The sequence below is a fragment of the Mixophyes fleayi genome, chromosome 11, assembly GCF_038048845.1.
Source record: "Mixophyes fleayi isolate aMixFle1 chromosome 11, aMixFle1.hap1, whole genome shotgun sequence".
Taxonomy (NCBI): domain Eukaryota; kingdom Metazoa; phylum Chordata; class Amphibia; order Anura; family Limnodynastidae; genus Mixophyes; species Mixophyes fleayi.
The window spans coordinates 29,679,192-29,701,602 of record NC_134412.1 but is presented as its reverse complement, the minus strand read 5'-3'; the positions used below and the strand labels follow the sequence as shown (position 1 = coordinate 29,701,602).

General features: G+C 40.4%; 1 protein-coding gene across 5 annotated transcripts in view; it reads right to left on the bottom strand.

Moving 5' to 3' along the window:
- Positions 1-444: 444 nt before the first annotated feature.
- The window catches only part of LOC142107342 (serine/threonine-protein kinase BRSK2-like), a 210,361-nt gene continuing 188,394 nt past the window's right edge, over positions 445-22,411 (bottom strand). For 3 of the 5 annotated variants that reach the window (XM_075190721.1, XM_075190724.1, XM_075190723.1), the window contains 4 exons: positions 20,644-20,767; positions 18,242-18,422; positions 14,827-14,916; positions 445-5,739 (listed from right to left, as the gene is read on the bottom strand). In XM_075190721.1, the coding sequence (XP_075046822.1) occupies positions 5,516-5,739; positions 14,827-14,916; positions 18,242-18,422; positions 20,644-20,767 (619 nt within the window). In that variant the 3' untranslated portion in view covers positions 445-5,515. The remainder of the gene's footprint in view (positions 5,740-14,826; positions 14,917-18,241; positions 18,423-20,643; positions 20,768-22,411) is intronic. The other 2 variants (XM_075190722.1, XM_075190725.1) reach the window with 1 other exon arrangement.

Sequence of the window (22,411 nt, the reverse complement as noted above, 5' to 3'; positions counted from 1 at the left end):
TCTACCATTACCTTTAACCATTTCTTAATGAGCATACTTGCTTACCAAGCCAGTCCTGGGACCCTCTATATATGCTTGAGCTGGCATGCAGGACTGGCCAGTGGAACTGGAAGTCCGGACTTGGGTTTCCAGTTCCAGTTTCTATTAAAAAAAAAAAAAGTAAAAAAAAAAATAGAATCCAAAATAAAGGATTGTCCTACGATAGGATGGCTTATGCTACCCTATCGTAGGACAACGGCAGTAGTTGAATAGACTTCCCTATGCATCCCAGGGGGCCCGCGAGTGATAGTCTTCACTGGCTGGTACTTTGGTAAATAGGGAGAAGCCTTAAATCCAATGAAAACTCTGGTGCAGACCACCCTTCTATATAATGTCAGCTTTCTCTAACAGAACAGAGACATGCTGGACATATTTAATATAAACACATGAAACTGATTTCAGGTATATTATTTAGCACACATGATTTAATATATGTTCAAGTCAAAATATGTGTGTACTTGATTTTTCCGGAAATAAATATGCTTACTCATGTTTAAGAATGGGCCATTTTGTAGAAAAATGAAGTGATTGTTTCATAACAGCTTTCTGTTCTGTCAAAGATGAATATTGCCGTGTACAAACCTTCCGTGTTTCCATGTTTTTTGTGCGATTCTGTGACCAGAGCCCCTTTACTATATAACATTTTAAGAGTCATTTAACACCATAATATATTCAGCAGACGTTGACTTTACTTCCTCCTAGCCCCAAGTGCATATTTATTACGAACAAAGTACCAGAGAGCCATTGTTTCTTATTTTTACCATTTGTAATTGGTTTTAGAGCATAGTTTGAACTCAAGAGATAAAAGAAAATACAGGCTAAAAATAAAACAGAAATGATAAAGTAAAAATCCATAGGGGTGGAGCCAAGAACCAAAAATAAAAGATAGAACAGAAATATAACAATAAAGTGTAAAAGGACAAAGTCATAAAAACAAAGGGAATATTGAGGGAGTGTATCTGTAGGTCTCCCTTTATAAAACACATTCTCAATAATCAGCAGAACTTTATGGGTTGAGGGATGACAGTCAAGGGGTGGAAGACAGAAAGGAGGGATGATGGGAGATTTACATACATTTCATATGGAGTAATGTGCACGCCAGCATGCGTTGTAGCTCACACCAAAAATTAAACTCTCTGCAAGGACTGCATTACACCACAAAGTGCAGGTATCTCAACTAGCTATTTAAAATCCTGACTTTGGAGTTTAATGCATTACAATGTCCAGTTTGGCATACTAACACAGGACACAGAAAGACCGTTGTTCTGCATACCCACCCGCCCCTTCCGCTCTTATACAAATCAAAGATAAATTAAACAGTTAAAATGTGGAATGTGAGGGAAATAAACATACATTAATAGTAAAATGACATCAAAGTGCAACATTCCCTTCCGTTCTACCAAGATTTGGGATTTTGTTCTGGAGACACATGACCGAACAGGAAAGTTCAGTGAGCAAGTAAAACTTTTTACGGAAAAAGGGTCCGTTCTTCATTATATTGTGAAAAATGATAACTTTGGTATTCATTTGTTGTTTTCTGGGCCAAAACAACAGTTCGAAGGAGGGGATCTTTTTTTTCAAAAAGGGGATAAATTAATATTATCACTAGCGACTATAATTTTTTCTGCAGTCATAACATTCCTCACGATAATAGTTGATACAATACAATTTGTTTGCTTTAGTACATCTTAATAGTGAGACTGTGCAAGTTCTGTTCTATGCTGCCTTCATGTTAGATGTGACTGTGGTCTATCCGGTGATAACTTTTCCACTTCAGTTCATCAGAAATTAGATGTGGTGGAACCTTGACTGTCTCCAACAATTTAACTAAACAGCTTAGATATGATGGTTAATAACCAGACCAGAGGTAACCAATCTGTGGGTCTCCAGCTACTGTCAAACTACAAGCCCCAGCATGCCTTGCCAGAAAGAGAGACCTTGTAGTCCCACAACAGCTGAAGATCCAAAGGTTGTCTAAGCTTCCTCTAGGCAAAGCACACTTGACTTAATTTACCTTGCTCCAAATGAGTGCAGCTATTGGCAAAATGAGTGTAGTTATGCACAAAAGAGATGGACCATTAGGGAAAATAAACATATATAAACATGAATATGTCAAGACCTTGATCCAATGGCTAACACACCCTTATCAAAGTGCCTGGCAGTAGGTTAGTAGTAGCTTTCTGTGGGATAAGTTGGGCGAAATACATTATGTCCATAGCGCATTTAAACATGGGATAAAATACCACTGATATGCCTGATGAGCAAATTTAAGGGCACCTTTCATTCGTACATGAGGCTACAGCAATCTGTGCTCTTGTTGAACCAAAATAACTACTGAGAGTTGCCTAAGCCTACTTTAATGACTTAATTCTCCGTCATAAAGTCATAGGTGATTTGAAGAAGTACAACATGCCGCCACCAAATCTGTTTTTGCAGACATAGTAAAAATGTAGGAGCATTAAGTTAGTAGATGCTACTTTCTGGGCACAGAAGACACATTACATTATTGTTAATCTTCTATAAACAGGTGCTATGTCCGATAGCAGGAAGCTTCCTATAAGAAGCATTTCAGGGAGAGACAGCCTACAATCTATTTTACTATAACCGAGCTGCTCATTCTCTGAACAGATGTGACTCGCTTCCCGTTAGTGTTTAGCTGAATCTGTAAAAAATTTATGGCTTAAGAAGTCAATTTTAAACTGTGTAGATTAGATCTTATTGATGTAATTTGCCTTCTGCAGAAATAATTTTTCCATTTAAGTTAAAGTGCACTCTGTAACTCACTGACTTTTACTTTCAGGCTGTCTTCGGTATTCAGGTTTTAATTTAAAATTTCTTTCCCATGAGCTTTTAATGTGTATTTAACACTGACAGAAATTGGCAAGTACATATATATTCCTGTTCTGCTTTTTCATTCTACCAGACGTTTCCTTCTGAGAGTCATATCTGGTGGCCATCCTGTCGACTGCATGTCTTCAAGAAAAATTATACCTAAATTACACCCAAAATGAACCTATAACCTCTAAAATGGCCTTAGAAGCATTTACATGATTGGTCTATTTTAGATAGCTCTATTTGAAACCTCAGAGTGTATTGATAGCTTTGGAGGGGGAAAAAATAATCAGGAGATAACAATTCTACACGATATTTGGGCCAGTATTTGAAATGTCGTTTACATGCCAAAGGCAACCAATCAACCGTAAATTTATTTTCTAGGTATAATGTTCATTTAAAGCATATCAAGACTATGGGCAAATTTTGGGCCAAAATATAAAAAAATCAAAATATGTAAGCAAACAAATTTTTATATGATATCTCTGCATGCATGAAGCTCTGATTATATTACAGACTACAAGCATTTGAAAAGGCTGGAAAGTATGTCACATTTTGGTGTTTCTTTCTGATGCCCATTATATATGCTAAACATATATAATGTTCAGAACAAAAATACAATAAAAATACTGATTAAAATGCGTACATGATAATTATTCGATTACATAGTTGTCGAGATGGTTCTTCTCTCAGCCAATACACTTTGCATTTTAACCCTTTGATAGAAAGTTGAAAATAATGACGTCCTTTTATCTTCTGGTTAATCCAAAGCGAACAGTGCACTCGGTAGATTAGACCTGACCCCTCAGCCTGGTAGAGATTGCATAATTGTATCCAGGAGTACAGGTAAGAGGGATAATGGAGAATGCCTACATAAACAATGTATAGCTAGGACAGGTGATCAAGACTCAAGAGAACCATAACTGCATATTTGGGAAAGAACCATGGAATGTATAAGATCATCACCAATAGATGTAGAGTATCATAGTTGCAATCAGTTTGAAATATGTTTTTTCCACCACGTCACAGCTGAAAGCCATTCAGCACACTGATTCTGTGGCTGTACCAGCTCTTGACACTTATTCAACATATATGGATTCATTTTAATTTTTATGGACTGTGCACAGTATAGGTGACGTGAATTGAGTGCATGCCCTCTTGGAATATTGTTATATATATATATATATATATATATATATATATATAATTACTGATGCAACCAGAATGACTTTCACGCCAAACAGGAGTCTCTGGATAATGGCATCACAGCAGAATACTGGGACACTCTAATGTTATGGCACTATAGGGTTTTCAGAGGTTTCCAAATCTAGAGGTGCCTTATTGCCATAGGTATGTTACAGCAGGTGATCTGATGAAGTAAAACAGCCAACATAAGGGCTCAATAACAGATGTGTAGTTTTTCTGAGATTGAAATGTAAGCACTAAAAAGGTTATTGATAGTTTTGTTCGATTCAAAGAATTACTCTGCTTGCACCCCTGAAATATATAACACACATAGACAACCTATAGTATACATGAACAGGTAAGCAAATGTATATTTTCAATAATATAAAAGAAATATTAAAGAAAGTCATACAGAGAAGGATGTGGCCTTGTTAGACCGTGACAATACCTCTTCACTTCCAATATGGACCGCTGTTGTAAAAGCCGCTGTTTAAATCTGTGGACCGTGTGTCATTATGGCACACGTGGTTTGCACATGCAGTATAAGCTATAGTAGGAGCCCTTTGATATTGAGGTTCAAAGAGCTCGTATTTAATAGGAAGAGGCTCTGCTAATCTAATTAATTGCAATAACCAAAGATCACCTGCTCTTATGCAGGATCAAAAACCTGACTGTAACTTCAGAGTGAGATATTGCCATTGCATTACATGTGCAAGTATATGCCGCAGTCACACCGAGAATGAAATAATCTGAGCTAAGGAGGGTAGAAAAAAAACAAACGCTGATTAACGTCAAGGTTATGCAGTTTGGGCGTGTTAAACCAGGTCAGGTCTTTTGATGTCAGCTGCCTTTGAAAAAACGACAATAAAAAAAATAAACAAAACAACAAAAAAACAGGAAAGTAACAAAACTGAAATTAAACAGCCCCACACCCAGACATCTTCCAAATAAATAAATAAATATATTAAAAATAAGGATAATAAACATATTAATGAAGAATCTCAGTTTCTTCATAGATTTTGTTTCCTTCTGTTTTATTTTCTTGATTTCCATTTGTAGTTTGCTTTTTTTTTGTCATTTTTGATTTTTTGGAAATATTTACATCTTCACAGTAACGCCAACCTTTAGCTCCTGCCGCTTATCCTCTTCTCTCTTTTATTCTGTGTATGTGCTCTTTGCTCTGCATGTTCGTGCACTTGTACATGTATGTGTATTGATGATTTTGTCAAACCTTAGGTATGCGCAACAGTCTATAATATCCTGACACGCACAGTAGCGTGTCCGTGTACACCTGGGATAGGATATATGTCTGTGTACCTATTGACGTATGTAAGAGTATCCATGTGAGTGTTCTCTCAGACATCGGGGCGCTGCGTTCTCTTGCGTTGTTTTGTTCATTTCTGTAGTGTTTATTCAAAGCTGCGCCAGACATATCCTGGCGCCAATAGTTTCCCCATTGTCATGGCTGTGTTTGCGTTCCGTTGGAAGCCAAAAGTTTCTTGTCTTTGGAGGATCCTCTTCGATGGTGCTCTGCCATGTCAGGCTCGGAGCGACGCGAGTTTTGGCAGCTTCGGGTCGGGGTGCCCGGCGGTCGGCTTGGCTGTCCGTTCTTCTCATCTGGTGGCAAGAAGAGAAGGTGATCCAAGGAACACTCCATCTGGGTTCTTGTTGTTACATTTGCTCCTAAATGAAATCATCAATTGCACTTATCGCTCAAAACAGTTACTGAAAACCTATTAGTCAAATACATGTAAATAAATAACAATAAATGGACTAGACTTTGTCTATTGCGGCTGAAGCTCACTCAATGCAAATCTTTAAAAAGATCCCCATGTTTTTTTTAACAAAAATGTAAACTGTAGAATACCTTTGTAACATAATGGTAACTTAGCCCATGAAACACCATTCTTAGGGGCATATTCAATTGTTGGCGGAAACGCCAAAGATCTCGCGCTCCGCCCACTATTACCGTAAAGTGTGCGGAAATACCGTTATTACGGTAGTTTTCTCGCTGGATTTCAGTAAGCAGCTCCCTGAGCCGCGAGCTGAAATCCAGCTAACTATTACCATAATAATGGTAATAGTTTTAATGCCGCAGGGATTCGGAACAATTGAATATGCCCCTAATAATTGTAATTATATGGATATATTCCCTTTAATACTATGCCAATCAATCAATAGTTCTTCTATACCCTGGCAAAGTTGTATATTTTCATCACCATTATATATAATACAAAGCTGTCCCTAATCTAGACAGCAAAGTAGATCTTTGTCGTATTTCAGTGTGATGGAATTAATCAACTCTGCTCTGATGATATTAACATGTGGCTAAACCCTAGAAGTGTAACACAATGAGCCTGATTCATTAAGGAAAGTAAAGCAAAAAAATGAGTAACTTTGCACCTTGTCAAAACCATGTTGCATTGGAGGGGGAGGTAAATTTAAAATGTGATGGCAGATTTATAGTTGGGGATAAGGCATGTCTTAGATCAACTGTAAATTTCAGTGTATGAATAAAACTATAAAGTATTTGTGGGCTACATGAAAAAACAGCCACTATTTAACTTATGTGCAAAATAATAAACTGATTTCCACCCCTTGCATTGTAACATGGTTTTGTCTAGGAGAAAACTCATTTTTTGCCTTACTTTCCTTAAGGAATCAGGCCCAATATCTTTAGTAAAAGTTGCACAATTTCCTGTACAAGCCAATAAACTAAAGTTATTTGGAAGTGAAAAACTCATTTAAGCTGAATGAAAATGTTTTATGAATTGTAAAAAGAAACTGCAAAGTACAAAAGTGCTATGGTCATATATAAACTCCCACAAAATAATGTAGTTTTGTAGTGATACCAGGCAATTAGCTGGAAAAAAAATGTTCATTTGTACGTCTGTATCTCATATAGAATCTGATCATCCTGGTATCACACACTGTGCTGCTTCTCTGGGTCAGTAACAAGCTGTCAACAAACACAGTGTGGTGATTATGTCAACTGAACCTTTTTCTAGCGGCCAGTAAGTGCCGCAGAGCAGCAGCATTCGATGTGGTACCCCAGGACTTCCCCTCTTCTACCTACCACTTGTATATGCGGTAAGAACGGCAGGGAGAGTATGAGATACAGGCAGAGCCAGATTAACAATAGGGCTAAAGGGGCTACAGCCCAGGGGCCTCGGGCAGCTGGGGGGCCCGCCGGCATTTATCGGGTCGGGGGCGTCCCCGCCCCCGGCTCCGACTATCACCTGTATGAATGGCATACAGCTAACCGCAAATGTTATGCTGTTAGCTGCCTGCTGTCACTGTAGAACTTACACGGCACACAGTAATCTCCTTACTGAGGAGATCTCGTGAGACTGAGACTATGAGTCAGTCTCACTCTCACAAGTTCTCCTCAGTAAGGAGATTACTGTGTGCCATGTAAGTGCTACACGGAGTGGAACAACGGAAGGAAGTAACCTCACCGGGGGGGGCTCATGGCCGGGGGGGCCTCTCATGGGGGGGGGGGGGGGGGCCTCACAGTACCCTTAGCCCGAGGGCCTCCCTTCACTTAATCCGGCCCTGGATACAGGATAGGGAAAAATTACATGGAAGGGGAATGGCAGAGAAGGAATTATGAGGTATAAATGGGGTATACATTTCAGGGAAGCAAAGGGTGGGAGACTGAATTACATGGGAGTGAACGTAATACAGGGTACAGGAAGGCATTAGGGAGAATAAAGTACAGTTAAAGGGAGGAGGGAGAATGAATTGTAGAGGGGGGGCATGAATTACAGGGGAAGATGGTCTATGAACTACAGGGGAGTGGAATGGAGAGAGAGAAGGAAGAATAAATTATAGACAAAGGGAGGGGGGTAAATTACAGGAGAAGAGGGGGGAGAATGATTTGTGGGGAGGCAAAGGGGAGAAAAAAAATTATGGGGGAGTGGAGAATGAATTACAGGGGGCGGAGGATTTCAAGGGAGGAGTGTGTGGTAAACAAGGCAATGGGGAAAGGATGGGGAAAATGAATTACAGGGCAGGGGCAGAGAATGAATTACAGGGGTAATGAATTATAAGGGGAGGGAGAGGATGTAAAACAGCGGCTGCGGAATTAAGTACAGCCGGGAGAGAATGAATTACAGGGGGAGGAAGTAAGGAAGAAGACTTAATTACAGAGGAGGGGAAGGTAGAAAGGAAAATTATTTATGGATGGAACAAATTACGGGGAAAAGGGGTGTATTACAGGGGAAGGGGAATTAATTACATTGGAGCGGAGGGCAAAAATTAATTGCAGGGAAGGGAGGAGGGATAATGACATACAGTGGAGGGATAAATGGATTTCATGGAGAACAAGAATGTACCATAGCTCACATACATATATACATAGATATATACATGTATAACAGAGTGAGAAGCTGAGAGTGAGTCTGACTTGCACTCATGGAATATACTGCAGTTAAATATAAAATGTAGGAATTTTAAGAAAGGTTAAAATATGAACCTGCCTGACATAACTGGGAGGCCACACACAAAAAAATATTTCACGCCACGTGCTTACTGTCTACTGTAACTTAATTGTAATTGTAAAGGTTTAGCTCTCATTTGACAACCAATGATCTACATAAAAAACTACTTGGGGCAGCACAGTGGCTTAGTGGTTAGCACTTCTACCTCACAGCACTGGGGTCATAAGTTCGATTCCCAACCATGGCCTTATCTGTGTGGAGTTTGTATGTTCTCCCCGTGTTTGCGTGGGTTTCCTCCGGGTGCTCCGGTTTCCTCCCACACTCCAAAAACATACTGGTAGGTTAATTGGCTGCTAACAAATTGACCCTAGAATCTCTCTGTGTTTGTGTGTGTGTCTGTCTTTGTGTGTGTATGTTAGGAATTTAGACTGTAAGCTCCAATGGGGCAGGGACTGATGTGAATGAGCAGCACTGTGGAATTAGTGGCGCTATATAAATAAATGATGATGATGACGATACTTGCTGTCGATCTCTTCAGCAGGTATGAAGGGCAGTTAAACCGCTGTCCCTTCCAGCTATTTTTCTGTGAAATTACACTTTTGTTCTAGTTTGAGGGACATGCTAGATTTACAGAAAAGCAGGAGTCATGGGTCTATACCTCCCAACTGTCCCAATTTAGGAACGTGCTGCAATCCCAGCAGCCAGGACTTTTGTCTCAACTGCCAGGTGTGTTGGGAAAGGAATGTGTGACCAGGGCCGGTGCTAGCCTCCATGGCGCCCTAGGCATTTTTACAAAATCGGCGCCCCAGCCCCCCCCCCGCGCAACAATCGGCGCCCTCCTCCCTCCTCCTTCCTCCCCCCTCACCCCGTCTTTCCTCGCCTCACCACCGCCGCCTCTCTGCTTCGTCTCCTCCCCTCCACTCACTGATGAGTGGAGGGGAGGAGACGGAGCAGAGAGGCGGCGGTGGTGAGAATAGCCTCTTCCCCCCCTCCCCCGTGCATCTGAATGCTGTGCGGCGCCCGTGACAGGTATGGTCAGCGGTCGTCGCCCAGTTTTAAAGTAATTTTCATTCTGGAGGGCGCCCTCCAGAGCCCGGCGCCCTAGGCAAGTGCCTAACCTTGCCTAATGGGAGCGCCGGGCCTGTGTGTGACACGTTCACCTGCCACCGGTGCACATGGAATTACAGTGATGTTTTTATTGGTGGGGAAGGAAGATGTGGCAGTCTAGCAGTTCAGAAGCTTTTAGTCAAGCCCCAATTGCGGCCGTACACCCAGCATAATGTTAGCACATTCCCTTTCAAAAGCACATTTCGAAAGGGGAGTATGTATTTCTAAAATAAGCATTCAGGAGTCCTGGGGGTAAATTTATCAACCTGTGGGTTTGAAAAAGTAAAGATGTTGCCTATAGCAACCAATCAGATTCTAGCTCTCATTTAATTAGTACATTCTACAAAATGACAGCTAGAATCTGATTGGTTGCTTTAGACAACGTCTCCACTTTTTCAAACACGGCAGTATAGTAAATGTACCCCTTGCTGTCTGTGGACTGAGAACTTTGGTGCAGTACCATACTCCACCAGGGGTGTTGCCATTGTTTGATTGCCTGCTGTTCCAGTAACACAGCAGTTAAGACATCAGCAGTTGATGAACTGCACCTGTGGCGGGTTTTTAAATCCTGGCTCTTCCAGTAGTGTCAGTCAGATCATTGATCCAGTCTGTTGTCACTCTGCTACACCCTCTCCCTGAGATCATGTTTATCTGCTAACCTTGAATTTGACCCGGTAATCATATAGATCTGTAAACTGTTATTGTCATCAGTGACTCCTGTTTATCTGCAAACCTTGATCTTGACCTGGGTGTCCTCTGCATGGAAAACCTTGAATCCTGATGTTTTTCAGATGACCCACTGCAGCTTACAACTAAACTTGGCTATATGGACTTATGCTTAAGGTGAAATGCTAAAATGTGGACAGACTATTTAAATTCTGAGTTTAATCCATTATTCAGAGACTAAGTGCTTTCATGCAAGCACTATCCCAGCGATTTATGTCTATTCCAGAGACACAATACATTTATTGTACCCATGAATCCACAAAGCTAAAATCTCAGCAGTCTCGCTGCCAGGTGCTGTCCGATCTAACTTCTTTGTCTAGTCCACTTCGAGTCCGAAACGACAGGCTGCGCTGGTTCCCAAGCTTTTTGGAGGTGGTGAAATTTGTTACTAAATTTGCTCACTCAATCTGTCCACTATTTCTATGTAAATCTGCTGCGGAATCCTAGTGGAAAGTTAAGAATTTTCTTCTTGTTTTCTTGGCTTAAGGGTGAGGCTCTGTAATGGGCCACTAGCCGTATTGATGAAGGCAGTTCAGTATTTAAAAGTGGAGGTGCTTTTGCGCAGGCTTTAATTCAGAAAAGTGGACCTTCTGTTCTTAGTTCGCCTGTTATATCCAACCTAGAGGATTCTCCTATCCCTGCTGCTATTCCAAGCAAAATCTGCAAGTGCCAAGAAGTATAAGGTGAAGAAAAAGCTCCTGCAGTGTAGTCCACATTGTCTAATCCATTGCAGAATGCAGCAAATGACTCATGTTCTGAGGTTCCAGTCGCCTACTCCTGTTCTGAGGTTCCAGTCGCCTACTCCTGTTCTGAGGTTCTAGTCTCCTACTCCTGTTCTGAGGTTCCAGTCTCCAGTCTCCTACTCCTGTTCTAAAGTTCCAGTCGCCTACTCCTGTTCTGAAGTTCCAGTCGCCTACTCCTGTTCTGAGGTTCTAGTCTCCTACTCCTGTTCTGAAGTTCCAGTCTCCAGTCTCCTACTCCTGTTCTGAGGTTCCAGTCGCCTACTCCTGTTCTGAGGTTCTAGTCTCCTACTCCTGTTCTGAGGTTCCAGTTTCCTACTCCTGTTTTGAGGTTCCAGTCGCCTACTCCTGTTCTGAGGTTCCAGTTACCTACTCCTGTTCTAAGGTTCCAGTCGGTGATACTTCTTCTGAGGTTATAGTCATTGCCTTTTGCTCCAAGGTTGCAGGGATGATTGGCTCTTGTTCTGAGGTCTCTGAAATGTATGCAATGACCCGGGTCTCTGAGATGCCCAGCTTCCCCGAAGTCTCTTTAGTGCAGTTTCAATTGTAAAAAAAGTGCCACGTACTGTCCCAAAATGGCTGCAAGACACTACACAGCGATTTTTTGTGTGAAATATCCACTTACTTTTGCTTGCGCCCTATAGAGAGGCGAGCAAAACTGAGCATTACTTTTTACAGTATAAACGGTAAAAATGAGCAGCCTCTGGAACATCACGGCTAACTGAATTTGCCCCTTACAGTCCTACCTTGCCTGGTGTCTCTAAGGTGCCCACCTTATCCTAGGGCTTTGAGATGACTGCTCTCCCAAAGTCTCTGAGATGCTGATTTTCCTGGATCTTCTTAGACATCTACCTTGCTTGAGGACAATCATGCTGCCCTAGGCCTTTGGACCTGAGAGCAAACCTCCAGGCCTGAGGACAAACCTGCTGCCCTAGCCTCTGGGCCTTAGGACAAATCTGTTGCCCTGGCCTTCAGGCCTGAATACAAACCTGTGGTCTCTAAGACAACTGTACTGCCCGAGGTCTCTGAGATGACTGCCCTGCCTGATATCTTCAGGAAAATTGCCCTGCCTGAGATCTTTGAGGTGATTGTCTTGCCCGATGTCCCTGAGAAGACTGCTTATCTGAGGTATTTGAGATGACTGCCCTGCCTGTGGTTTACTGAGACGACAGCCCTACCCTGAGATGACTGTTTAGTCTGAGGTCTTCAACACAACTGACCTGCCTGTGGTTTACTGAGATTATTGCCTGGCTTGAGGTCCTAGTTGTTGCCTTGCCCCTAGTCCTCAAGACAATTGCCTTGACCCAATTGCTGTCATACTATCCTTCATGGACCTACTGTATAGCGCATGGTGGCTCCTAGAAGTTGCCTGGAAAGGAGGGGGTACTGTCTGAACTTGGAGTTCTGGTTTCTGTGGTGGACTACCATACTCTCACCAGAGGTGTTGCTGTATTTTGATTTCCTGCTATTCAAGTAATGCTGCAGCTAAACAATTCTGCTGCATTTTTAAGCAGTTGGTGAATTGCTCATGTGGCTGGCTCCTAAAATCCTGGCTCTCCCAGCAGCCTGAGCCAGATCACTGAACCTGTGAGGGAGTGTCACTTTGCTAACCTTGTTACCTTGATTCTGACCTGGTAAACCCCAGTATGTGTAAACTTTGATTTTGACCTGGTAGTAATGTGTATCTGCAAAGCTTGATGTTGACCTGGATCTTCCATGCATGGCAAACATTGAATCTTGATAACATTGTGCTACATATATTTGCTTCTCCAACAATAAGGACTCAACACCCATTTTAATACTTGTGTGTTTGCAACAGATTATAAAATTTTAATTACTATTTGACTTGTGCTGTACTTTGTGACACTCCAGCTTAGTTACATAAGCATTTTATGGTTCTCGATAAATTAGGGTACAACTCTATATAAATTGAGGCAATTAAAAGCAGTAACTATTCTTACGGATAAATTATATAATTATTTGTTGAAAATTTGTTTTTGTATGCTTATAATAATCAGAATACTGACAGCATATGCTTTGTATGTCAGTATGTATATATTGCTTGATAATGTCCCACTTAGATTCAAAACATTGCTTTTTTGATGGGATAATCTCTAGATTGCAGCTATAATCCTGGATGCTGCTACTTATTTTAGAAATATATGATAAAAGGGCACTGAGGACAGGTTCCCAAGACAACGTGTATCCAGAGATCATTACTTTGATCACATTTTGAGTGTTGTTTGGCTTTTAGACTTTATGAGGTTGATCCCTCTCTTACTCATAAAGAAACATAAACGTTTAATATGAAGCACTAAAAATAATAATGCACAGGGCGGTTACAATTGTGGTAATGGACATAAAAGCATTTATGGTGTTGGCTAGATTTATAACTGGGACTAGCTATGTCTGCTGATCACTGTTTGCAAGGATTCTTAGAATCACTGGGAATTAGCAGGTAAAAGTTATCTGCTTAATAACCAGACATGCCAAAATCAGGGATCCAGTTTATTACCCAGTTAGGACCTCATTTAGAGTTGGACGCAAAGTCCGTTTTAAGCGCATCCAACAAAAAAACACTATCACGCATGTGCAGAAAGCACCAAATCCGCCTGCATCTTGGACCTAATTAACACTTGCGACAGCTTGCGACTCACTACGAGAGAATGGGAGGAACGCGGAATTGTGAAGGCGTGACCATGTAAATACATCCTAGTCGCAGTGAGGCGCAGACGCAACACACGTCAAAACAGGGCTAAAGCTGTGCGCCAGGAATTAGGTGACGCAAGCAGTTAGCTAGCTGCAGGAACTGCTCGCAGCTCAATAGGGTATTAAGAGTGGGACATGACTGGGGTTGCTTGCCACTCGTAATACCCTACCAAGCTGCGGCACACTCCCACTCCTACACTTCTTAAACGGACTTTGCGTCCGACTGGACTAAGGGGTCATGTTGGAATGTCTGAAAAATTTATAATACTTAAAAAAAAAGTAATAAAATATTAACAGTAGCAAAAAAAGCAATTTGAAATTTGTAAAGTTTGGATGGATATCCACCGTAATCTATGAATTTGGCTACAGTCATTAATAATTAGGACATGGACTAGGTATATACACGGGAAAAGGCTATATGATTTTGAATGATGTAGATTCAAAGTAAACATTTTAAATATGAATTAACAAAACATAAGACACATGGTACCTGTTCAATTGGTAATAGCGTTAATAGTGAAGAACATCTCTCTGACTATTCTAGCTATAGACTCCCGATAGCAAACCAGGCTCTAAACCAGTGTTGGCTAACCTGTGACACTCCAGGTGTTGTGAAACTACAAGTCCCAGCATACCCTTCCAGCAATAAGCTGCTATATATTGGCAAAGCATGCTGGGACTTGTAGTTTCACAAACATCTGGAGTGTCACAGGTTACCCAACACTGCTCTAAACCATAAAGTGATGGCCTCTCTTTCCAATCCCTTCTCCTTGCAAATAAATACTTCTACATGAATTCCTTCAGCATCTTTCTCACAATTAAGTTACTGATACGTTTCATAATACAAGGGATGGAGGCACCAACATAAGGAGCACAAAGATTATTATTTTGGCTTCTTACATGATAAATATGCTGTGTGTTGTATTCTTACAGAAAATGAGTGAGCAGATGGATTATTCTTGTTCAGTATAGTAAACAGGTGCGTTGCTCTATCACTTTGCTGAATACAATATCTATCTTTCATACAATCATATACATGTACACACCTGCCAAGGCCTGAACTGAAGGTTGGTCGTGTGTGCTCAGCAGTTGTGCCTGGATAGTTTCTACAACCCTCTTAAATCTGCGGCTGGGACCTACGGAAAATTGACAAGAGAAGCAAAATTCCCGTATTATACATAGCTGACATATAAACTGTGAAACCAGAATTATTATAGCGTTCCAGAAACTTATGAGAACAGTAATAATGACATAGAGGGGGCTATATATAATGGTTATCGTTAAACCATTTGTTAGCCATTGCTATAAGCATGAAGATTGCTACATTGTAAAAGCAGTAATAATATGACTGGACAACTGGTGTTTCAGAGTGACTGCAGGTAGGCACATATCTTGCGCTCAGTGCAATGCAAACATGAAATTGTGACTTTGCAACCCTGATATTTAGATGAGCAAATTGATAGAGAAATGGAAAAACTTGGAGGTATTATCTTCTCAAGGATGTATGAGATTTTGTTTTTAAGAAATACAATCATCATCATCACCATTAATTTATATAGCGCCACTGATTCCGCAGCGCTGTACAGAGAACTCATTCACATCAGTCCCTGCCCCATTGGAGCTTACAGTCTAATTCCCTAACACACAGACACACACACACCCAGACAGAGAGAGAGAGGGAGAGACTAGGGTCAATTGTAAACTCTTTTAAGAAACATTCATGTCACAAAGCACTTAATTCCTATTACTTGCCCAAATAGTTTAATAATATAAAGACAGAGCAACAAGCATTTAAACCACAGCACTTTGAGAATTTTTTTAAAAGCCAAAGACAACACAGATAGGCAGAGCTTAAACATGACAATGCCTATCTAGGATGACCTGCCAGTTCACATGATCCTATCACATTGCAAGCTCCCTCACCAGTAAAAATAATTGCTTAAGCACTGTGACTACTACTCACTAACTAAAAAGTAATCCACACAGTCACTGTTTACAGATCTAAGGTTACACTTCTTATAGTGAACTCCAGTCCACTGGAGTATTTTTTCTATAGCAAATACTGTCTTAGAATTACATCTAATAACAGCACAGGTTGCTTCTTATTAGTTTTTTTCTAGTGGGGGACTCGGAAATACCAGGGGGTCTCAGGAATATTCTGGCAAGGTCATGGGGGGGTTTATGAAGGCATGGGGATCTTATGCCGGCATAGAAATATATACATTGCTCTTATTGGGCTGATAAATTGGCCTGAGACTATTTATGCTGACATGAGGCTATATATACATTGTTGTTATGGGGCTCTATATGGTGGTATTGGATTATTATACAACACATGCTAAGTATTTACATTTTACTGTAACATACAAACTAAGTAGATACATATAGCTTTAATCTATAGACAGGTCTATCGATTGGTGTCAAGCCAATATGTAAAATATTAGGTACACAATTATACATATAGCACATTACAAACTTCGATGCCAAAGCACATTATAATATGTACATTTCTTCACTGCACCTGTCCATTTTAAATTACTCCCGATATGTTGAATGACAAAGAATCAGTTAAAATCTAGCAGGAGAACATTCTGATTATGACAGGTTTAGGTTACAAGTCGCTCTGTCGTTGTTGATTTAGGAGTTCCAACGTACACTGTCAGTCAGCAACATGCTGGGGCTTGTACATCAACAACAGCGAGACAGCTATTTGTTTACCAAGTCTGCTTTAGAATATAGAATAATGGTACAAGATGAGGACAGCTCAGCAAACAACAAGAGTTATACAAACTATGTACTCTTATGCATAGCTTCTTGTAGTGTACCAAACACTTATTATACATACAGTCTAGAGCAGTATTGCACAAGCTCCAGTATTTTGTAGCTAAGTCACGCAGTATCCAATCTAATCATTTCCCTGCCCATTATAACCTATGTTGATTCCCCGATGCTGTACACACTCATTTCTTTAGCCACAGGACTCTAGCATTTTCTAGCTTGTACCCGTAAACCTAAAATAATTGGGCTACTAAACTCCTAATTCCAGACATGTAGCCTCAACTTATTTTTACAATTTTTTTTTAAAAAAAATTGCTTAATAATGTTTTCTCTGTATTTAAATTAGGTCAAATAGTCTTCATTATGATTAATGTTTTTTTTGGCTGTTTAACCGCTTTGCCAGCCATTTACCAAATCTCTTCTGTATAGTAATAGTTACACTGACATTTAATGTAGTACAAAAAGTACTATAACAAAAGGAGAAGCAGGACCCAAACAATAAATATGATAAAAATCAATTAAATATTTTAAAATAAAATTCTTTACAATCCAGTTATATTTCAATTACTAAACCAATGAAGGTTTTAAAATTTTAAAAAAAACCTTGTGAGGTTGTAACATTTAAAAAAAAACAAAAAAAAAACTTTACATTTGACACTTGAGATTTCCTATTACATCATCATCATAATCATCATCAGTTATTTTTTTATATAGCGTCACTAATTCCGCAGCGCTGTACAGAAAACTCACTAACATCAGTCATCATTGGGGTTTACAGTCTAAATTCCATAATATATATACACACACACACACAGACAGAAAGGGAGAGAGACTAGGGTCAATTTGATAGCAGCCAATTAACCTACCAGTATGTTTTTTGGAGTGTGGGAGGAAACCGGAGCACCCGGAGGAAACCCACGCAAACACGGGGAGAACATACAAACTTGACACAGATAAGGCCATGGTCGGGAATTGAACTCATGACTCCAGTGCTGTGAGGCAGAAGTGCTAACCACTGAGCCACCGTGCTACCCATACATGTAAATAAAGGACTTGCTAGTGCTATTATTTGACTTTTAGTTCACTTTTATTCACAGACATGAATAAGTACCAAAGAAATATTTATAGCTGTCAAATCTACTTTATGTCCCAAAATGTTAAATTCTAGAGCAAGAACTGACTGTTCTCTTAGAATCTGTTTTAGTAATGTAAAAAGTATCAGTCTGTCAAGTATTGAATTGCAGGTGGCAATAAATCTTTGTGATTAGGACAGACTGTCCTTGGTGGTAGAAGAGCGTCTTCCCCCGGGCTTGTGACACTACATAATTTGTACCAATGTGGGAGGACACTTGTCCATCACGGAAGTCACAATCATCAACCCTCCAAGCACAGCTGTCAATCACTGCTCTGCATTCTCTAACGATGTCACGGAATGTTTCACAACTATAATGAGCAGAGTGGTGATTGACAGCTCTGCTTCCCAAATCTTCCTGCAGCAGCGGCGTCTCATGTCATACTTGAAGAGGAGGCTTGCGGATACTCCCAGGCTTCCCAAATACACTGGATGTGTGAACTTGTCTGACAACACGTAATCCATGTTAGACTAATACATGCTTTCTTCAAGTAAAAAGCTGTCAACTGACTCCTGTTTGTAATTGCCGTCAGCATGCGCGTCTGGTATACCTGATATTAGAGTGAAGGTCACAGAGTATATGCCATTCTCTTTTTGTGCCTCGGCTCCCTCTGAGTAACTGATGTCCACTTGAAATTTGACAGGTTTCTGAAAGACAGATGGACCCCCTGACGACTTGTACTCTGCTCTGAAGCTGGTCTGAGAGATCACGCTGTGACTTAAGCTTGGGATCTGGAGAAAGACAAAATGCCGCAATTGAGCAGATCTAGCGCTTGTTAGAAGAGGCTGTCAAACTGTTGTTGAGCTGCATCTACCAACATGCTTTGCCAGCCAGAAACTTTCAGAACTGTGTAGTTGTGATAAGAATTGTTTACAAACTATAACAGAGATGCAAGCTGCCTTTTTACATGGAATGAAGTGCGCTGTAGTAAAAATAAGGTCATGATTGTGCATCAACTTACGATAAAATAACAATACACTAATTTTTTTTACATTACTCTTGACATAATACCTGTAATACTTCAGTCTATGCGTGAAATGTTCACCTAATTGAAATGTTTTGCTGTACTGCAATGCAAGCTCATCAACATTAACAGATTTCATTCCATACAATCACACCACATAAGACACATTTAAAGTAAAACACACACACACACACACACACACACACACTGATGAGCATAGGCAAACCGAAAAGGGGGGGTTCTAGTGCCTGGAAACCCCCTCCAAGCCTGGGGCACTGTATAATTGAGGTGACTGGACCCTGCTTCCGCTTCACCCAGCTCTGCTTGAAGGGAGAGCTACGTACACCTAACAGTACTGCACCCAGCATTGCCTATGTATATTATGGGGATAGAAAGAGTTGGAGAGCAGACATGCACTGTCTAGAATTATAGCCATGCCCCCATGCATGCTGGTCACGTCCACTGGCGGTGTGGTGTGAAAACCCCCCTTTACAGATCCTGCGTTTGCCCCTGATGAGGGCTTATTAACTAGCACATTTTTGACTATTCTCCCAGAATGTCGAGGAGACTTCCAGAAGAGCAGAAATTAATGATGCAAATTCTGTTATTAAACCATGCCCACCATGGCTCATTGCTGCAAATCGCTATAGAGGGTGGGGCTACCGTGATGACACAACAACATCACCACGCCCCCTTCCACACTTGCCACCTGACCTCCCCTACAAGTTGGCAAATATGAACTACCAATGTATTTAGGTACAACATTTGCACTGATTCACAGCAGCAAGTCAGCAATTAGCATTAATATGTCTTGTTCAAGTTATATGCCTTTATATTAATGTTATCTTTTGAAATACTTGTATGTTATAGTTGCTATGGTTTACTGCAAATTGCACATCTAAGTGCAATGCTAACAAACGAGCTTTCACATTTTACAATCGGTGGTAATCATTAAAATGATGACCGGATCGCCGATACCAGATATGTATTCCCCGGCACACTGGTAATACTGACAGATGGAAAAAGCTATTTTAAGGAGGCGCCGCCTGTACAATGTATTAGGCTTTCTAAAGAACATTGTACAGGTGGCGGTTCCTTAAAATACCAGGTTAAGAACAGCAAACATAATGTGCAGTTTGAAAGTTTGAACGTCATCAATACCTGCCGGCTTCTTCATTTGTCGGCAGGGTTTACGGTCACTATTTCCAGCTGTCAGTATTACCAGTGTGCCAGGGAACACACCTTTTTACATTACTCTTGACATAATACCTATAATACTTCAATCTATGGGTGAAATGTTCACCTAATTGCCGATACCAGATACACCTTCGGTGTATTCATGTCGGGGTATCTGGTATCAGCGATCCGGTCATCGTAAAAAGGAACCCCACCCTTTACATTCACCTCATTACCTAATTACAAAATACCTGAAAGGGATATAAAAGCAGGGACATTATGAACGGAGAGAGATGAATAAAGACTGGGCCATATTTACAGAGCTGGACCCTGTAGACACAGCAACTTTGGTGCCCTAGGCCCGATTCCATCCACTAGCTACACCATTTACACATAACATGTTCCCTCATATCAGACTGTTCTATAATCCATCATGCACATTTACAAGTGCATTTGCAAACCCGAAAAAGTGTGCTCTATTTTTCGAGAATAGTCCAAAGGCCTTCGAAGTGGTTGTGTGTCTTCAGATGTGCACAGTGGACAAAGTGACGCATTTGTCAATACAAGAAGCAGTGGGATCCGCATTTTTTCCATTCGGAATATAAGTTTTAATTAGCCAGGAACCTGTTACAACATATGTGTTATAATATAATCCGCAGTGATTTGTAGTACTTGTGTATTCCTCAGTAATGGCTACACAACACCCTTAAAACGTTTAGGGAATTTTAGTTTTACAAAACTGTGTAATTACATGTCTCCCATTCCCTTGCTCTAATAAATGTTCTCTTGACGACACAGACCTCTATACTTACCGATAGGAAAGCGTGGACAATGTCGGCCTTTATGGAGCTGAGAGGTTTGTCCTTTATCACCACAAATATCTGCTCTTCTTTATCTAAGTTGATGAAGTTCCCAAACCAGGACTTTTTTGCTAGCCTATCATAGGGAGAAATTAGGCAAAGAATTAGAGAATCACAAATAGCAGTTTCGCATAAGGTCACATGGAAGTAAAGAAAAGTGGTGTATGGTTTATATACATTACAGGAAGAAGCGAGGGTATATAGTACAATAAATCATAAACTAGGTGACAAGAGCATATGCCTTCCTCACTAGCGTCCTCAAAGTAGACATAAACACAACAGTAAACAAAAAGGAATGTTAACAAAAGGATCTTCTTACGTTATAAAAAAATATATATATTTTTTTTTTGTTTTTTTAAAAAAGATGTCATTATATACAGTTCCTAAATGTTTGGAACTTTATCTGCAGTATGTTTAGGAAGAAGAGATTTAAAAATGTTAATGCTTTACAGTTTTGGCAGAAATAACATTTTTCCTCCAGCCAAGTAAAGTTTATACACGGTTAAGTAAATATCTTTTTCCTTTATGGGCATTTGAAAAGCAGGAAGTAATGTAAAAACATACACTCTTCCATGATTCTCTACTCAGGGCTCCTACTCACTGGTATTAATTAAAGCATTTACAAATCATGTAAATGGATATGACAATAGAACTAATTTTTTTTTCTAATGTCACCATGTCCATTTGTGTTTTTACCAGCGTGCCATTATTCCAAGCGCATCTTGTTGAATCCATGATACACGTTTACCGTGGGTCAATGCAATGGGGTAGCCTAACCTGACCTCCAATAACATCCAAATGTTAGTAGCAAAAGCTTGTCAAATGAAATGTGTTTTTACTTACATGTCTAAGTATCTTTTACGCAATTAACCGAACCCCCCAAAAATAGAAAATATAGCTCATATGTTATTCTGCAATGATTATAAGAATACCAAATATGTATACTTCTTAGCAGTTGATTGTATGTGGGTCATAATAAAAGCCAAAAATTAAATACGGACAGGAAAAACCTCTGTTGGAAACGGACAGAGACAGCGCATTCTCATAGATCTGTCTATAAGTCAGCGTCCTCCTGACTACTGTGAAATAAAGATTGCTCTGCGAGAACTGAGGCCCTCTATAGGAAGAGGATATAGCGGTCTAGATTTTAAACTATAGCGCTCAGAGGATTAATCAATTGAAATCTGCAGTGAAATAAAATGGCTGCTCCGCTGCTTGTTTTAGTGATAGCAAAGATAAACATATAGGGCCTGGTTCATGTTCAGACATAATCATCATCATCATCATCATTTATTTATATAGCGCCACTAATTCCGCAGCACTGTACAGAGAACTCATTCACATCAGTCCCTGCCCCATTGGAGCTCACAGTCTAAATTCCCTACTATAGACACACACTCACACACACAGACAGACAGAGAGGGAGAGACTAGGGTCAATTTTTTTTTTTTTTTTTTTTTATTGCAGCCAATTAACCTACCAGTATGTTTTTGGAGTGTGGGAGGAAACCGGAGCACCCGGAGGAAACCCACGCAAACACAGGGAGAACATACAAACTCCACACAGATAAGGCCATGGTCGGGAATTGAACTCATGACCCCCAATGCTGTGAGGCAGACGTGCTAACCACTACGCCACTGTGCTGCCCCATAAGTCCCTTTGTTTGCAGACTTTATGCCAATGAATGCAATTGTATGCAATTCATGTCTGAACGCAAATG